This window comes from Aegilops tauschii, chromosome 3 (assembly GCF_002575655.3).
Source record: "Aegilops tauschii subsp. strangulata cultivar AL8/78 chromosome 3, Aet v6.0, whole genome shotgun sequence".
Taxonomy (NCBI): Eukaryota; Viridiplantae; Streptophyta; class Magnoliopsida; order Poales; family Poaceae; genus Aegilops; species Aegilops tauschii.
In genome coordinates this window covers 454,281,543-454,298,266 of record NC_053037.3, presented here as the reverse complement: position 1 = coordinate 454,298,266, position 16,724 = coordinate 454,281,543, and the positions used below count along the sequence as shown (strand labels likewise).

The following is a 16,724-nucleotide window of genomic DNA, read 5'->3' as shown; positions in this document are numbered from 1 at the left end:
TGAAGTTGCTCACATACACCAGCATACACTCACCCCTATGAACGCACGCACGCACACTCTACCCTTATGAGCATCTCCGAGAGATTGAGCCGGCATAGCATCTTCAGATTTTACGAAGTTACCATAGGCGCCTCGTGGTCGGCGGAAACGTCTCCTCCCACTGAACGAACATGGCCGGAAGCCTGAAATAAATTCAGAAATAATGCGAGCACCAATGTCAAGTCTAGGACTTGAACCCTGGTGGGCTTAGAATATCAATGTCCTCCTATAACCATCTAACCGCAGGTTGGTCCGCAACGACAATTATTCATACGACCTTTTTCTCCGCATGTGACAGTCACGTTCTCCATGGAACGCTCATAGACGATGTAGGTGGGGTGGTGTACGGCCGCGTGCCCTAGCACACGCGAAAGGCTTACATTGATGTGTTTGGATCGAGAACTGGAGAAAAAAAACTGACACCCCGATCCCGAGAGACGGTACCGAGGGAGACGATCGCAAGCAAGGACACAAGCGCATAGTGATGGAGTCGGACAAGAAGGAAAGCACTAGGACACCGAATCGGAAAGACTGAATCAACCCTAGCTAGAGAAAATAGCCGAGAATGCCCTGCCGAATCTGTCTCTGATGACGACTTTGCCAATTACAGAACCGTCACTCCGGACTGGGCTCTATATAGCCCCAACGTCGACACTGCTGGCTGTGGTGTGGAGTTTGGATACTCCCCTGTTTGGCAAGCCGGTGGTAACTTGGTTTTCATTTTCTGAAAGCGCACCACAAAGTAAAATCAACTACGATGCCGAAATGCAGTTAACTTGCCCACACACCTCCTCCCACATGTCTTAATCTCAATTTCCGCAATAGTTTATGGAACAAAACAGAAAGAAAGCTTCCACATAAATCTATCGAGCGCCCACCAAAGCATCGGTGGATAATATCTCGAGTGCTCCCTGTCATTCCGATAGCTGAGACACGGCCAGTGATGTATGCAACGCGACATGCTACTCACCGGATGACAGCTAATCCCGGCAGTCACCAGCTGTGCGATACCAAGTGCGGTAACCTGACAGCAAATGAACACGGCAATCTGTAAATTAAACTGAAGAAAATCCCCAGCCCAACCCAGTTTTGGCCCATGGGAAAACGGAAGCTCACTGTCACCACGACAAAAAGTTCATCGCTTTCCCCGGAACTGGCCGCCCGCCCGACGGCCCGTCCGTCCTTTTCGGCTCCAATTTCATACCGTAGTCCACCGCCGGGGGAATGAGAAACCTCGGCCGTCGACAAGGCGCTGTGCTTTTTCTTTTATCTGCCATACGGCTGGCCGACCAACCGCACCTCCGCCGAGTCGAGGATTTGCTCGCCACCCCACCCCGCCGTCGCGGCTGGAGGCGCACCCGGGTAAGGTTCAGGTTCAGCGCACGTAGATGGGATGGCCATCCAGGAGGAGGGAGGCACGTGCAGATTGGGGCCAGGTTTCTTTATTTTACTACAGATAACTAAGAGGAGATACACCTACTCTGGCTGTCTCTCTAGGTGTCCCTGACTAGGTAAACAGATGGCACTAGGTATGCTTCGGTATGAACAGGCCAAGCTTGAGTATTATCCTCTCGAATTGTTTAAAATTTCTTTTCGAGGAACTTGAATTGTTTAAATGTTGTGATGTTCTAAGCATATCCTTCTGTTCTGTCGATCGACATGAGAATTATGAATTGCGAAGATAAATAGTGTTCCAAGCATATCCTTCTGTGTCCGACATGGGAATTAACTATGTTATAGGACGGCAATAATCCATGTTATACGCAATACAAATGTCGTATGTACTTCCTTCGTTCATGAACATAAGATGTTGTAACCTAGATGTACGTAGACACGTTTTAATGTGTTTGTTACTCGTTTCAATCTGTATGTAGTCCATATTAAACTATCAAAAAATATCTTATGCTCCATTGACGTTTTTCTTTTTTAAATTTAGCCTACAAAAGCACATAGTACAGATGCAAACGCTCATACATATGCGCATACACCCAGCCCTACGAACGCACACATGCACACTCTACTCCTATAAGCACTTTCAAGAGACCGAGCTGGCATATCATCTTGAGATTTACGAAGTCACTATACGCGTCTCGTCGTCGACTGAATCGTCTCCTCCCACGAAAAGCGGACTTGAATCCTGGTGGGTTGGGGATAACACTGTCCCTCTAACCATCCAACCACAGGTTGGTTCGCAATGGGTCACTTAACTATAAACATAACAGGCACGCTTGCGTTCCCTCATGTTTAAGCTACCCGTCGTAAAGGATGGTTCATATCCACGTTTTTTTTTCCACGTTTATAGGCTGAAACTAAACAATGGCATCTTCGAAGGGCCATCTAGCGTTCTAGATAGCTAGCGTGATCCCTCAACCTTTAAAAGTTTTCCCCGGAGAAAAATCCAAGGCGCGATGGAAAACCTTCATGCATGTCATGCGCCGATCGTAACCTCGTGTCCTCGTACGTTCGTTCATGGCTGCCGCAGCTCACAGCCAAGAAGCACAATCCGCACGTGCCGCAATGCAGATGAGAGGTCCAGAACACAGAGGACCAGCCCGCGCCCGCCGACGCACCACCTAGACGCACGGCCATTCGACGAGCCGCCGGGGTGGTCGCGGGGATATATTTTCCCGCCGGAAAATCCCTCCCGGCTGTCGCCCCCGCGCGCTTTTGACCCTTCCGTCCCTTTCAGCCCGGCCGTCGGGAGGGTCAAACTCTTGTCGCCGCGGGAAACTTCCCCGCAGCAGCGCATGGCCGTCCTCCTCATCCAAACAACGAAGCCCACGAGCAGCTCGGGGACACGCGCGGGCCCGCCACGGCCCACGTGGCGCGGGCGGGGGGCCGTATATAGCCGCCCCGGGCGCCCCACCCTACAAACGTACTTGGTCGCCAAGGAAACGAGCCATCAACAAAAGAGAAGGCTCCAGGTCCCAGGAGGCGGTATCACAACCAGCCGCCTTTCTCTTCTCTTCTCTTCTCTTCCAACACCGCGGCACGACCGCGCGAGGGCCGGGGTTTTCTGGGAGGTGGTGCAGCGAGCGAGCGCGGGGAGGAGAATGATGACGGCAATGGTGAAGGCCGAGTCGACGACGGCGGCGGCGGCGGCGGAGGGGAGCAGCGGGCGGAGGGACGCGGAGGCGGAGCTCAACCTGCCGCCGGGCTTCCGCTTCCACCCCACGGACGACGAGCTCGTCGTGCACTACCTCTGCAGGAAGGTGGCCGGCCAGCCGCAGCCCGTGCCCATCATCGCCGAGGTCGATCTCTACAAGTTCAACCCCTGGGATCTGCCCGGTGCGCCTTCTCCCCTGTTTTCTCTTCTCCTTCCTCCTTCTTGGTTCAATGTGTGCCGTGCTGACCTTTGCGTTCGTGCAGAGAGGGCGCTGTTCGGGAGCAGGGAGTGGTACTTCTTCACGCCGCGCGACCGCAAGTACCCCAACGGCTCGCGCCCCAACCGCTCCGCCGGCACCGGCTACTGGAAGGCCACGGGCGCCGACAAGCCCGTGGCGCCCAAGGAGAGCGGCGGCCGGACGGTCGGCATCAAGAAGGCGCTCGTCTTCTACTCCGGCAGGGCGCCCAGGGGCGTCAAGACCGACTGGATCATGCACGAGTACCGCATCGCCGAAGCCGACCGCGCGCCCGGCAAGAAGGGGTCCCTCAAGGTAACCCCGGCGTCTTCCACTTTGCAGTTTGCTCACCAACAATTCTGATCGATCAATACTGAATACTGATCTTCTCTTTCTGTGATGTGCGGCTATTGCAGTTGGACGAATGGGTGCTGTGCCGGCTGTACAACAAGAAGAACAACTGGGAGAAGCTCAAGGTGGAGCAGGACATGGCTGTGGAGGCCGGGCCGAACGGGGAGGTCATGGACGCGTTGGCGACCGACGCCATGTCTGACAGCTTCCAGACGCACGACTCCTCGGAGATCGACAGCGCCTCCGGCCTGCAGCAGCACGGCTTCATGGACATGGCGCAGGGGCAGCCGAGGGGCGGCATGGTGACGGTGAAGGAGGACAGCGACTGGTTCACCGGCCTGAGTATGGACGACCTGCAGACTTGTTATATGAACATGGGGCAGATGGTGAACCCGGCGACGATGCCTGGGCAGAACGGCAGCGGCTACCTGCAGCCGATGAGCTCGCCGCAGATGATGAGGCCGATGTGGCAAACAATCTTGCCACCATTCTGAGATGGAACAAGAAAGATCTGGTGTAAATTATTGGAAATAGAAGTGATTAGACAAATACTTACTTTGTTGAACTAGAAAGAGGTAGAAATTTCCCAGGCATGATTCTGAAGATGTGGTGGTAGGCTTGTAGCAGTATTTATTCTTTGGTTTCGATCTGTAAATTTGGTATTCTGAACAAACATGTGGTTTTATTCTCATAATAATATCAAGCCTAAACACCAAACTTGTTCTTCTGACCCTTGATCAATCTGAAACATATACTCCCTCCGTCCTGTATTACTTGTCTTGGATTTGTCTAGATACGGATGTATCTAGACCGGACGTATATAGACAGTTTTAGTGTTAGATACATCTGTATCTAGAAACAAGTAATTTGGGACGGAGGTAATATATGATTATTTCACAGCTGATATTTCATTTTTCACCTCTTCCAATTGTTTTCAAAAATATATTCAGTGTTTATCCGAATTTGGTTACAGTGGGTTCAGATATTAACAGTATAATGGTAACATTCAGTGCATACATGAACAGGCAGACTGCAACTGGTAGTCGACCACGCAGCTATCGGTTAAAGTTGGGACGTGATCATGCACCATGTTAGTCTGCATCATGAGTCATATGAGTTAGCGACACTTGCAGGCTAGCAGCTATAAGATGCCATGAAATTGACAGTGGGCACTAGCATGACAAGCATGGCTCAGTTGGCTGTAGCTTGTACAGAGAAAGCAAGTTGTTTTCACCATAACTGTATCCATTACCAGTCATCGTCTTATCAACAAAATCTAAAGCAACTTGCATCAACACCATCTTTTGGAGACTGGACTGCATAACAGAGATCAGGATATATGTAGTGACAACTGACAGAACAAGCCACTTGCTGTTAGCAGGGATATCCTACAGGATATTACAGAAAGGTCTTGAAACATCACATGCGAAGATAAATTTTTGGCTCATACCATATTATCGTCGGTATGATCAAATCCACTAGCCACTAGGCCTAACTGAAGCCGCGTGATAGCAGAGAAAATAACACCTAACTGATCAGATATAACTGGAATTCTGGTAGACGCTCACCTCAGAATCAACAGATTCATTGATTACAAGCAGGCTGGCAGCAACCCGCTCCAGCTTCGATCCAATGTGCTCCTGTAGCTGGACTATTTAGTGTGCACATGCACTGAATTAATGCTATCAGAAAGGTTGCAATGGCTAGCTGACAGAAAGAGAAAAATATGTTTGCCAAGAAGAAAATTGTAACCTAAAGCTTCAGACAGCGGCGGATTCTGCAGTGGGATCAGTGGTCACTAAATGGTTACATGTGAATATGCCAGTAAACTAATGGAATTGTTGTAAGCATGAAAATGTAACTGCTAATATTGAATACAGATACATACTGAAAATGTGTACTCCCTCCGTTCCTAAATACTTCCTCCGTTCCTAAATATAAGTCTTTCTAGAGATTCCATTATAGACTACATACGGAGCAAAATGAGTGAACCTACACTCTAAAATATGTCTATATACATCCGTATGTAGTTTGTAGTGGAATCTCTAAAAAGACTTGTATTTAGGAACGGAGGGAGCATAAGTCTATTTAGAGATTCCACCATGGACTACATACGGAGCAAAATGAGTGAATCTAAAGTCTAAAACATGTCTATATATATCCGTATGTAGTTTGTAATGGAATCTCTTAAAAGACTTATATTTAGGAACGGAGGGAGTATTTAGTATCAAACCATATGAAATGAGCTGTATTCGTCATTATATTTTGTAAAGCTAAAATATCTGCCCATATTATTATGCGAAAGTATGCGAGTCGGACCAGTATGAATATGGTGGACAGTCATTATATGTTGTGAACCAATCATTGAACATGTACCCAGTACAAACTACTCCCTCTGTCCGAAAAAGCTTGTCCCAAACTTGTCCCTCAAATGGATGTATCTAGCACTAACTTGGTGCTAGATACATCCATTTGAGGGACAAGCTTTTTCGGACGGAGGGAGTATGAGCTACAAAAGAAGGGTTACAGCAAAGTGATGCCTATCCAAGTTTAAACAGGATAAACCATAGTTTGCACTTTCTAATTCCAACCTACAACCAAGCAATCTAGTGAGAATGAAAATAACTGGGCAAACATACTACTTTCGAATACGGCAGAGCTCTGCCCATTCTATTAGAAGGAAGAAAGTTTGATACAGACTTGAACAAAGGAAACCGAACAGCATACCCTCAGCTGAGGTCATGGCTGACAACTCTTAACGAAAGTCAGGGCCCTTGCAAGCGTGGCTTCCTTGACCAAACCGGCCACAACAACGTAGATGAAGATCACTCAAGGGTAATCAGACTCATCTTTAGGAATAACCAAATAATCTCTCTCCAAAGTTTACCAGTTACTCCAAAACGACACCCATGTCTGTTTCTATAGATCACTTCCAAGTGGTCTTCATCTTTACCACTCTCTACGAGTTACTTTGAGAGACACCGAACCACTTCTTGAACCGGCAGAAGCTGACGCCTTGGCGAGCTCTCTGCCTGAACGCCACGCCTGTATCATTGATTCAGTCTTCTCCTCAGGTGAAAATCCCTTGGCTTTCATCTCCTCATAATACTTTGCAGCTTCCTCTAGCTTCCCATTCAGGAACAATCCATGTATGAACACAATGTACGCACTCCGATCAGGGGTCAGCCCGTTTGCAGGCATTGCGTTCCACAGTTTCTCCACACTGTCGTGCTGCTTCCACCTGCAGAACTTCCGGATCAACATAATATAAGTGTCCATCTCTGGCTCGCAATGCAGTGTCTTCATCTTATCCAACAGATCAAAGACCTCAGTGGGGCTCGTAGCAACATCGAACAATGCATGGAATGTCCTCACTGATGCCAACAGCCCCCTTCCTACCATCTCATCAAACATCTCCCTTGCCTCCTGGACCTGACGAGCCTTGCAAAGAGGCCGAATGAGGGAGTTGTAAGTGGCCGTGTCCGGTGTAACCCCCTTCTCCTCCATGCTCCGGACAAGAGCCCTTGCCTCGTCCACACACCGTCCCTTAGCGAGCGCGTGCACAACTGCATTGTACACCTTCCGGTCTGGCACGATGCCGGCCTCCTTCATGCGGTTAAAGAGCTTCATGACCGAATCCAAGCTCCCAGCCTTCGAGAAGCACGAGATCATACTCCCATAAGACACAACGTCCCTCGCGACACCCCTGAGCTCCATGACGGTCCAAAACCTCTTGGCCTCCCGCACGCTGCAGACCATGTTGCACCAGCCGTTGAGCACGATGTTGAAGCCCTTGGTCTCGAACGGGAACTCCCTCTCGCTGGACAGAAGCAGGTGCTCCGCGTCCTTGACGTTCTTGTACCGGCAGAGGGCGCCGAGGAGGCCATGGAACTGGACGACCCCGGGCTCAATGCCGAAGCTCGGGAGTGCGCGGAACGCGGCGATCGCGCTAGCAACGTCCCGCGCGGCGCAGTAGCGCCGGATTAGGAGGAGCACCGCCCTCGGCGACGCGAGCGACCTGCGGCGCATTTCGTCGAGCAGGGCGCGCGCGTCGTCGAAGCGGCGGTGCCTGGCGAGGATGGCGAGCATGGAGTGGCACGCGTGGCGCCCGGGGGCGTACCCGGGCTGCGGCCGCCCCCGCGCGGCGGCCCACCGGAATGCGGCGTGCGCGGCGGCCCAGCTGTTGCGGAGGCGCGAGAGCGCGGCCACCACGAGCGTCTCCGAGGCCGCGGCGCCGCATTGCTCCAGGAGCGCCCCGGCGCGCGCGGCGTCCAGGTGGGCGCCCTCGGCCGCCGCGACGACGGCGTCCACGCCGCGCGCCACGTCCGGCGGGAGCTGCTGCTGGTCCGGGAAGGAGAACGGGTCGTCGTCATCCTCCCCCTCGCTGCCCTCGCCGCCGCCGGACGGCACCCGCGCGGTGGAGAGGCGCGGGGCGTTGGGCGGGAGGAGAGGCCGTCTCCTCGGCGGTGGGTTGGAGAATCCGGGGCCGGAGAGGCGCGCGATCGCTCCGGCGAGGACCCTGCGCAACATCGAGGAACGAGAGGTTCGGGCGGCGAGTTGCCTCGTGTCAACTGTCAACAGAGCAATGTAGTACGCCCGGGAAGGGAAAGCAAAAACACAATCTTTTTGTCTTGGACGCCGGCGCGGGAGGGAGAAAGCCTCGGACGATTTCGAGTCCAGCCTCCTCCACCTCTTCTCTCCAGACAAGGTAATGCCTCTCTCTCTCTCTCTCCATTGCACCATGACATATTCTAAGTAGACGAGAGAGGCGTTGGGTAGGGCTGCAGAAGACGGAGCCCCCCTCATGGCGCGGTTCCCGGCTGACCTCCTGAGGCAGGGATGCGCGCCCTTCCATGCCGCCGCCGCCGCCGCCCACGCCCGGGGCCTGGTCGCCCTCCTCCTGAGGCACCAGGCGGAGAGGCGCCCGCTCCTCCAGATCCACGCCCAGCTCGTTGCCCGCCAGGTGTTCGACCGGCGGCCCACGCCGTGGCACGCGCTCCTCAAGGCCTACTCCCGCGGCCCTCTCCCGCAGGAGGCCCTGAGCCTCTTCAGGGACGCACGCCGGCACGCGGCCGACGACACCTACGCCTTCGTGCACGCCCTTGGGGCCTGCGCGGCCCTGGCGTGGCCGCGGGCTGCCGCGCAGCTGCACGGGCTTGCCGTCCGCAAGGGGTTCGAGTTCCACGCCTATGTGCACACCGCCCTGGTCAACGCCTATGTTGTGTGCGGGTGCCTGGCGGAATCTCGTGGTGCGTTCGACGAGATGCCGGCGAAGAATGCGGTTACTTGGAACGTGATGATCACCGGGTTTGCTGCGCGGGGCGAGGTTGAGTACGCCAGGCTGCTCTTTGAGCGGATGCCCTGTAGGAATATTGTCTCGTGGACCGGGATGATTGATGGGTACACGCGCTCCTGCCGCTCGGTAGAGGCCGTTGCTCTCTTTCGCCGCATGATGGCAGAAGGCATTGATCCAAGCGAGATAACCGTGTTAGCGGTTGTGCCTGCGGTATCTAATATTGGAAGGATTCTTTTGGGCGAGACATTGCACGGCTATTGTGAGAAGAAGGGTCTTCTTGTGTTGGATATCCGAGTTGGGAATTCGCTCATAGACCTGTATGCCAAGATTGGGTCTATAAAGAACTCCCTCAAGATTTTCCATGAAATGCTGGATGGGAGAAACTTGGTGTCATGGACATCAATAATTTCAGGTTTTGCAATGCACGGGTTGTCAACTGAGGCAGTTGAACTGTTTGCAGAGATGAGAAGAGCTGGAATCAGGCCTGACAGAGTCACCTTCTTAAGTGTTCTCAGTGCTTGCAACCATGGTGGGCTGGTCGAGCAAGGAGTACTGTTTTTCAAAACCATGGTGTATGAATACAGTCTAACTCCAGAGATCAAGCATTTTGGGTGTATCATAGACATGCTAGGGAGGGCTGGACGGTTATATGAGGCCGAGCAAGTAATAAGTGGTCTGCCAATGGAGGTTAATTCAGTCATATGGAGGACACTGCTGGGTTGTTGCAGCAAGTATGGGGAAGTGGAGATGGCGGAGAGGGCAATGAAGAAGATACTAGACATCGAAAGAGAATCTGGAGGTGATTTTGTGGTGGTATCCAATATGCTCACTGAGCATGGAAGGTTTAGTGATGCTGAAAGAGCACGGAAGCTAGTAGATGAGATGAATACTGTTAAGGTTCCTGGGCTTGCTTTGGTTGGTGAGAGTCAGTAAGTCGGAACCAAATTATTGGGAAGAAGCTCCACATAGTTTTAAGAGGTTTTGTTCCATCGTTAAAATCTAGCCTTCCTACTTTATGGTGGGTTTATTGTGTTATTTTGCCTTTTATTTATTATCTTTCATGCAAAGTTAAAAGAACTAAGAATTCAGTTTATTTCTTCTTGGCTGCTTAATGATTGTTGAATCATATGACCTTTGTATTTAAACACCACCATCTCATTATCCAATGCTCGCTATTTTTCCTATATGCTGTTAATAAGCATCGACAGTGTGCTCGTTTATTCCACTTTCAAAAAGTTCACAGTATTATTGTTTGTCGCTTTTGTACTACTCCCTCCGTCCCATAATATTAGACGTTTTTGCAAGCTAATATTAGTACTTTTTGTTGCTTCTCTACTAATATTGGTAATCCCTTGCAGGAAGCAGAGGTGTTGAATGACATGTGCCGTACTGCATTTCCACTCACTGATCCACAGTTCATGAAAAAATCCAGTTTTCTTTCAGCATTGTAATGATGGAAACCATAAAGAAGCTTCATGGCCATCTCATTGTTTCTGGGCTGCACAACTGCCAATATGCAATGTCTAAGATTCTCAGATTCTATGCTATTCTACAACCAGATTTGGTTCTTGCTCATAAAGTATATGGGCAGATTGAAGCACCAACAACTTACCTTCGGAATATCATACTCAGGGGGCTTGCTCAAAGCGATGCACCAGAAGATGCAATTGCTTTCTACAAGAAGGCTCGAGGAAAATGTATGGAGCCGGACAACCTGACGTTCCCATTTGTAGTGAAGGCTTGTGCAAGGATTGGTGCTCTTAAGGAAGGGAAACAGATGCACAACCATGTACTGAAATTCGGGCTTCTTTCGGATATCTTCGTTTCCAATTCGCTGATTCATCTGTATGCTGCCTGTGGTGATTTGTGCTGTGCAAGATCTGTTTTCGATGAGATGCTGGTTAAGGATGTGGTGTCCTGGAACTCTTTGATATGTGGATATAGCCGGCGCAATAGATTAAAAGAGGTTTTGAAGTTATTCAAGTTGATGCACGACGAAGGAGTTAGAGCTGATAAGGTCACTATGGCCAAGGTTGTTTCTGCGTGCACTCGTCTAGGAGATTGGAGCATGGCAGATTGCTTGGTCAAGTACATAGAGGATTACTGCATAGAGGTGGATGTCTACTTGGGCAATACTTTGATAGATTACTATGGCAGACGTGGGCAGCTGCAATCGGCAGAAAAGATTTTCTTTAACATGAAGGATAGGGACACCGTGACAATGAATGCGATGATCACCGCATATGCAAAAGCTGGGGATCTGGTTTCGGCAAGAAGATTATTCGAGGAAATTTCTGGCAAAGATCTGATCTCATGGAGCTCTATGATATCTGGATATTCGCAAGCTAGTCAGTTCTCTGACGCCTTGGAACTCTTCAGGGAGATGCAGAGAGCCAAGGTGAAACCGGACGCTGTCGTGCTCGCGAGCGTACTCTCTGCCTGCGCGCACCTAGGCGCTCTCGATCTCGGCAAGTGGATCCACGACTACATGAGGCGACACGGGATCGAAGCCGACACCATCCTGCACAATTCTCTGATCGACATGTACGCGAAATGCGGAAGCACCAAGGAGGCGCTGCAGGTCTTCAGAGAAATGAAAGAGAAGGACACCCTGTCATGGAACTCGATCATAATGGGGATGGCCAACAACGGCGCCGAGGAGGAAGCTCTGAGCGCCTTCCATGCCATGATCGCCGAAGGGTTCAGGCCGAACGAGGTCACCTTCCTCGGCGTGCTGATCGCGTGCGCCAACGCGGAGCTCGTCGAGGAGGGACTCGGCCACTTCGAGAGCATGAGGTCGGTCCACGGCGTGGAGCCGCAGATGAAGCACTATGGCGTAGTCGTCGACCTCCTGGGGCGCGCCGGTCGGCTGACGAAGGCGCTGAGGTTCGTCGCCGAGATGCCCGTCGCTCCTGAGCTCGTCGTCTACAGGATACTGCTGGGGGCGGCCAGAACGCACGGCGATTTGGGCGTCGCCGAGGTGGTCGCCGAGAGGCTCAGGGAACTGGACGGCGGGAACAGCGGGGACTACACGCTGATGAGCAATGCGTATGCGGGGGCTGACAGATGGAGCGACGCCATGGAGGTCAGGCAGCGGATGGAGGATAGTCGTGTGAGGAAATTGCCCGCTTGCAGTGTCGTCGACTGCTGACACTGCTAGCTACAGAGTGATGCTCGGGTCCATGACCGAGAGAATTATGTCAATTACTCTGCAACCAATTTTGTCATAACGATGTGAATAATGCAAAGCAAAAAAAGATGCAAAGCTAAAAAAATAAATGCACACCCGTAGGCATATATCACTTGTATTTATATAATACTAGTAAAGAGATGATACAGATACAAGCAACAGAAAACAACGAGATTATAAACGGCTGTACCAATGCATACCGCCATCGCTGCAACTACCAAGCACCCACCATCTTCGTCGTCACTGGAGAAGGAGAGCACCAAAAACTAGTCCACATTTTGACGCTGAAGTAACCCCTAGGTTGGAGGCTTAACAAGCGCAATAGCCACCAACCCTGAAAGGTTGGATCTAGCCCGACAAGGCCCGTGAATAGGCGGCAGAATCCTCCACCATCTTCCTCGCCGCTGCCACGCCACGACGCAGGCCAGATCGAAACCGCTCCAACAGCTTGGACTCCACAAGCTTCTCCAGCTACACCTCCGATGAGCAGAAGCATGGGCTAGGAGACCATTATTCCTATGAGCATCATCGACATCTGCCCCACCATGACAGCGCCCCATTATTGACACTCAATGGCGGAGGAAACTTGAAGACCTAGAAACCCTATGCAAAGGATTTGCGGTGAGTTAACCATTCGACGCTCTTATATATCTCAAACAAAGACGTTTCAGTGTAACAAGGGTTCCATCGATTAGCCAAGTAGCGGTTTTGAATAATCTAGCAATGCGGTACCTCTGGAAATCGGTACCAAGACTTGGAAGCTACTCCCTCCGTCCCATAATATAAGAGCGTTTTAACACTAGTGTAGTGTAAAAAGGGCTCTTATATTATGGGACGGAGGGAGTATATAATTAGGACGGGAGACTGGGAACTTGAAATAATCAGCTAGAGCCCCTTAAGATCAAGGGCAAACTATCACCACTGTACACTTTGCCGCCAACCGCAATGAGAAAACTTACCAAGTGATAAGAACCAACATAAGAACCATTCATTATAAATAAACTCATCAAGACAATCCAAAACGTTAACACCATTCAGCCTCAGAGATAAGGTGCAAATTCAAGAGGGCGGGGTAATAACTTGACAAAGGTCTATGATAGTAGGATAGGAAACAAGGCTAGGCAGCACAACTCTATGTCTATGGCGTAATCAACTTTCAACGCTTCCCGCCGCCACCGCCAATCTTTGGGCCCTTGGAACCCTTCTGCACGGCGCCCTTGCCCCCCTGTGACTTCTGGGACTTGGTCACCTCTGCCTTCTTGGCCTTCTTCTCATCCTTGGTCTTCTTGATGCGCTCCTTGATCTCACTGCATCATGATGAATCAAGGGTAAGATGATTGAAAAGCAAACAATAATATCAACAGCTGCTAGATCAGTTTTTGCAACAGAAGATTTAGGAGTAGACACAATGCTGGAACAGCAATAAAGAGATTGAAAATGTACCGGAGAGCGGCTTCTCGGGCAGCATCACGGACTTCAGGCTTCTCGGCCCTCTTCTTCTGGATAACTTCCAGAGTGGCACCAACAATCGACCGTGAGTACGGCTTCTTGGTGGTGCGGCGCCTCTTCTTGGCAGCCTCAGCATGGATGTCCTGCATTGACACATCAAAGCACAGCCCAGTAAATACACATGACAGGATGAATCAGTAACCAAAAAAAAAATATCCTTTGTTGCAGCAAACACAGGAAGTTGCACATCATGAGGCTTAAGATTACAGAAGGACTGGCACGATAAATACAGGAATACTAACAGAAGCACTGATCTATAAATAACATAACAAATGTCATCTAATGTTTGTTATAAATACCACGCACAAGAATATCAAACTGTAGGGAGGAATTTGCCCTCAAATTAATGACAGGTGAAATGCAAATTACAAACACACGAGCACATGCAAGCAAATTCTAGCAACATTTCTTTGGCATAAAAAGGGATAATACAGTAACTGCATGATGGAGAATGATAGTCTAAATGTGAGACCTTCTTGTGCTGCTTCCTGTACATTGCTGTCCAGCAAAGCTTTGCAGGCTTCAGGCGGTTGTGGAAGTAGCGCTTGCATTTTGAGTTGGCAAAGAGGAAAACCTGCAGCACAAAATATCTGAATCGTTAATAGGTGGTTCCTGTTTGAAGAATCAACAGAAAAAACTTCTAGGCTTAATACTGATGACCTAGACCATTCAACAACAATATTGGTGACCTTAACATAACAAAGTTTACCTGCGAATCCGAACGAATGAACCTGATACCCTTCCCTGGGTAAATCTTCTGGCCGCTAAAACGGCAAAGCTCGGTCCTGTAGAACAAATAAAACAACAATTTGAGCACTGAAACCACACTTGAGGTATCACTACTATTGAACTAAGTACAGAAGACATGCTAATTTGCAAAAACATATGGCTTACTTCAGAACCATCTTCTCAGCCTTAGAGAACTTTCACAAGCTCCTACCTAAAAATGAGACAAGAAGAACCATGAGCAACACTTAATAAGAACATAAAGCAAGGAAGTGAACACAAAAGAACAATCAACAACAAAGCAGGATCTGTAGCATGGAACAACCACAAAAGCACAATCATCAAAACCTCATATAACCAACAGGGTGTAAATTGTCTACCCTTGTCCATCTCTCATACTAAGTGTGTGATATCGGGCGACTACTGGCTGAAGAAAGTGGAGTAAATCTCTGCTGCAAAGCGGGTTCCCTGTTTCTCTTGCACAACAAAAATATGGCACCTGTGCAACCAGAACGGCTACCATGCCTCAGTACTTGTGCTCTGGTCCAAATGAACCAACCTACAGGCCCAAAAGTAAGCTAATTATCAAGTAGCTACTGTCTACACGTAGGATAAACTCTGGCACAGACAATGTCAGATGCATGTCAAACAAGAATCAAATGGGTGATGTTGGGCGACTACTGGCGGCAGAAAGTAGAGTTCAATCTCTGCTGCAAAGCGGGTTCCCATGTCTCTCTTGCACAACAAATAAATGGCAACTGAGCAACCAGAACGGCTACCGTGCCTCAGTACTTGTGCTCTGGATCCTACTTTACACAAACAAAGAATAACACAACGCCTCAATCGTAAAGGCTGGATGATTATTGGGTAACCACCGGCAGCAGAAACACAAAGAAGCCACTGCTGCAAACTGCGTACCCGTGTACATCTTGCACAGTAAAGATTAGGCCGCCGGAAACTACAACAGCAAATCTGTGTCCGGTGCCCCAGTACCCATGCAAGATCTCACGAACAGCAGGCAAATACTCACTAATGGACGCATCCAGATCACGGAACAACAACCCATGGCGCGCTCCAGCGCGACTAAAGACTGGACTCACGCAAAACGAACGCATCTCGAACAACCACCACGGCGAAACCCTAGGAACCAAGCTACCGCCGGTGACCAAGGCTGCGAATTGAGAGACGCGGCTGCCTATCGTCGGATCCAAACCAACCAGACCTCGCGAAACGAAACGGAGGAACCGGTGGACGAGCGGCGCGGCGGAAGGAGGAGCGGCGGCCGGACGGATTGGCCTAGGAGGACGGGGGAGATGGGGCGGAGGAGAGGGAGGAGAGGATGGGAGGGATACCTTGGGCGAGGAGGAGGCGCGGCGGCGGCGGATGGGGGGAAGTGGGGGGAGATGTGTGCCGCGGGTAGGGTTTTGATGACCTCGCGAGAGGTAGGGTGGGCGTGGGTTGTTGGGCTAATGGGCCGTTCGAGTAGGGTTTGCTGGTCGGAGCCCACTGTTGCTCGACCGGGTTTTTGGTCTTGTAGGCTTTCTCATTTCTCGTGCTACGTCTTTTCTGGGCGACGCCTTCTGTTTTTTGTTTTCTGATGAGGGGTGACGCCTCCTCGTGTGTGTTTTTTTGGGGTAAAGAAGTTTTACTCCATGACAACAGATTTACAGTTAAGAGACAAGAATACGTCAGTACACAGGGCGTAGCCACACATCGGTGGCACATTCAGTGCGGTTGTATCATGTTAGAATAAATCCAAGGCCATACTGTCGATTATCCAAGGACCAAGCAATCACACGAGCACGACACCGAGATTTGTTAACGAGGTTCACCGATATGGCTACATTCCGTGACTATGGGCGCTCCTCCCCATGACACCGTTACAATACCGCACCCGGTCGCCCTGGACGCCGGCACATACCGCCGGCTTCCCCTGCAGTCCGGTGCTATTATATTGATATAGGTTACATTGTGTCTACCCCGCTATATATGAGAGGCCTAGGATACAAGTGTCCTACCAGGACACGACTCCGTACCCTGTAAACACAATACAACTCATAGTCCAACTGTAACCTTCCTTGTACACTATATTCGACACAACTCTAACAAACTCCACCTTGGCGAATATTCTCCACCACCTTGAGTTCATCAATGCATCAAACTTCCATGTACATTGGACTTGAGCTTATCCCGTGAGCACCGCTGTTACTCCAAAGACTCCATATAACTCCATCTGCAACTTGTAGTCCCTCCTTTTCTTGACCACAGCCAA

At 50.4% G+C, this 16,724-nt stretch overlaps 5 protein-coding genes across 6 annotated transcripts; 3 read left to right on the top strand and 2 right to left on the bottom strand.

Moving 5' to 3' along the window:
* Positions 1–2,432: 2,432 nt before the first annotated feature.
* On the top strand, positions 2,433–4,448 carry LOC109766753 (NAC domain-containing protein 68). The gene is made up of 3 exons (XM_020325537.4): positions 2,433–3,327; positions 3,409–3,695; positions 3,797–4,448. Exons 1-3 carry the CDS (start codon positions 2,448–2,450, stop codon positions 4,223–4,225), a joined length of 1,596 nt encoding a protein of 531 aa, XP_020181126.2. The 5' UTR covers positions 2,433–2,447; the 3' UTR covers positions 4,226–4,448.
* A 1,806-nt stretch (positions 4,449–6,254) lies between these two features.
* LOC109766751 (pentatricopeptide repeat-containing protein At5g15010, mitochondrial) lies at positions 6,255–8,497 on the bottom strand. Its single transcript, XM_020325536.4, has one exon. The coding sequence runs from the start codon at positions 8,472–8,474 to the stop codon at positions 6,681–6,683; it is 1,794 nt and encodes a 597-aa protein (XP_020181125.4). The 5' UTR covers positions 8,475–8,497; the 3' UTR covers positions 6,255–6,680.
* On the top strand, positions 8,307–13,379 carry LOC141020508 (pentatricopeptide repeat-containing protein At2g22410, mitochondrial-like). 2 transcript variants are annotated; one of them, XM_073510838.1, is made up of 2 exons: positions 8,307–8,439; positions 10,386–13,379. In XM_073510838.1, exon 2 carries the CDS (start codon positions 10,478–10,480, stop codon positions 12,176–12,178), a length of 1,701 nt encoding a protein of 566 aa, XP_073366939.1. In that variant the 5' UTR covers positions 8,307–8,439; positions 10,386–10,477; the 3' UTR covers positions 12,179–13,379. The 2 variants fall into 2 exon arrangements, with proteins under 2 accessions (XP_073366939.1, XP_045090941.1); XM_045235006.2 differs by lacking the exon at positions 8,307–8,439 and adding an exon at positions 9,050–10,045.
* On the top strand, positions 8,536–10,211 carry LOC109766750 (pentatricopeptide repeat-containing protein At1g09220, mitochondrial). Its single transcript, XM_073510839.1, has one exon. The coding sequence runs from the start codon at positions 8,536–8,538 to the stop codon at positions 9,958–9,960; it is 1,425 nt and encodes a 474-aa protein (XP_073366940.1). The 3' UTR covers positions 9,961–10,211.
* LOC109766749 (large ribosomal subunit protein eL24) lies at positions 13,184–15,990 on the bottom strand. Its single transcript, XM_020325533.4, has 6 exons — positions 15,805–15,990; positions 14,621–14,666; positions 14,436–14,511; positions 14,199–14,300; positions 13,661–13,809; positions 13,184–13,524 (listed from the first exon to the last, which is right to left on the bottom strand). The coding sequence occupies exons 2-6, from the start codon at positions 14,629–14,631 to the stop codon at positions 13,374–13,376; spliced, it is 489 nt and encodes a 162-aa protein (XP_020181122.1). The 5' UTR covers positions 14,632–14,666; positions 15,805–15,990; the 3' UTR covers positions 13,184–13,373.
* Positions 15,991–16,724: the final 734 nt, after the last annotated feature.

What these genes read in the sequence shown, in the direction of transcription:
- LOC109766753 (XM_020325537.4), top strand. Translation starts at nt 2,448, where the DNA reads ATGGAAAACCTTCATGCATGTCATGCGCCGATCGTAACCTCGTGTCCT. An exon ending in CAACCCCTGGGATCTGCCCG is followed by an intron (nt 3,328 to 3,408) that starts GTGCGCCTTCTC and finishes GCGTTCGTGCAG; the next exon opens with AGAGGGCGCTGTTCGGGAGC. An exon ending in GCAAGAAGGGGTCCCTCAAG is followed by an intron (nt 3,696 to 3,796) that starts GTAACCCCGGCG and finishes CGGCTATTGCAG; the next exon opens with TTGGACGAATGGGTGCTGTG.
- LOC109766751 (XM_020325536.4), bottom strand. Translation starts at nt 8,474, where the DNA reads ATGGTGCAATGGAGAGAGAGAGAGAGAGGCATTACCTTGTCTGGAGAG.
- LOC109766750 (XM_073510839.1), top strand. Translation starts at nt 8,536, where the DNA reads ATGGCGCGGTTCCCGGCTGACCTCCTGAGGCAGGGATGCGCGCCCTTC.
- LOC141020508 (XM_073510838.1), top strand. Translation starts at nt 10,478, where the DNA reads ATGATGGAAACCATAAAGAAGCTTCATGGCCATCTCATTGTTTCTGGG.
- LOC109766749 (XM_020325533.4), bottom strand. An exon ending in TCATTCGTTCGGATTCGCAG is followed by an intron (nt 14,301 to 14,435) that starts GTAAACTTTGTT and finishes TTTGTGCTGCAG; the next exon opens with GTTTTCCTCTTTGCCAACTC. An exon ending in ACAGGAAGCAGCACAAGAAG is followed by an intron (nt 13,810 to 14,198) that starts GTCTCACATTTA and finishes GTGTCAATGCAG; the next exon opens with GACATCCATGCTGAGGCTGC.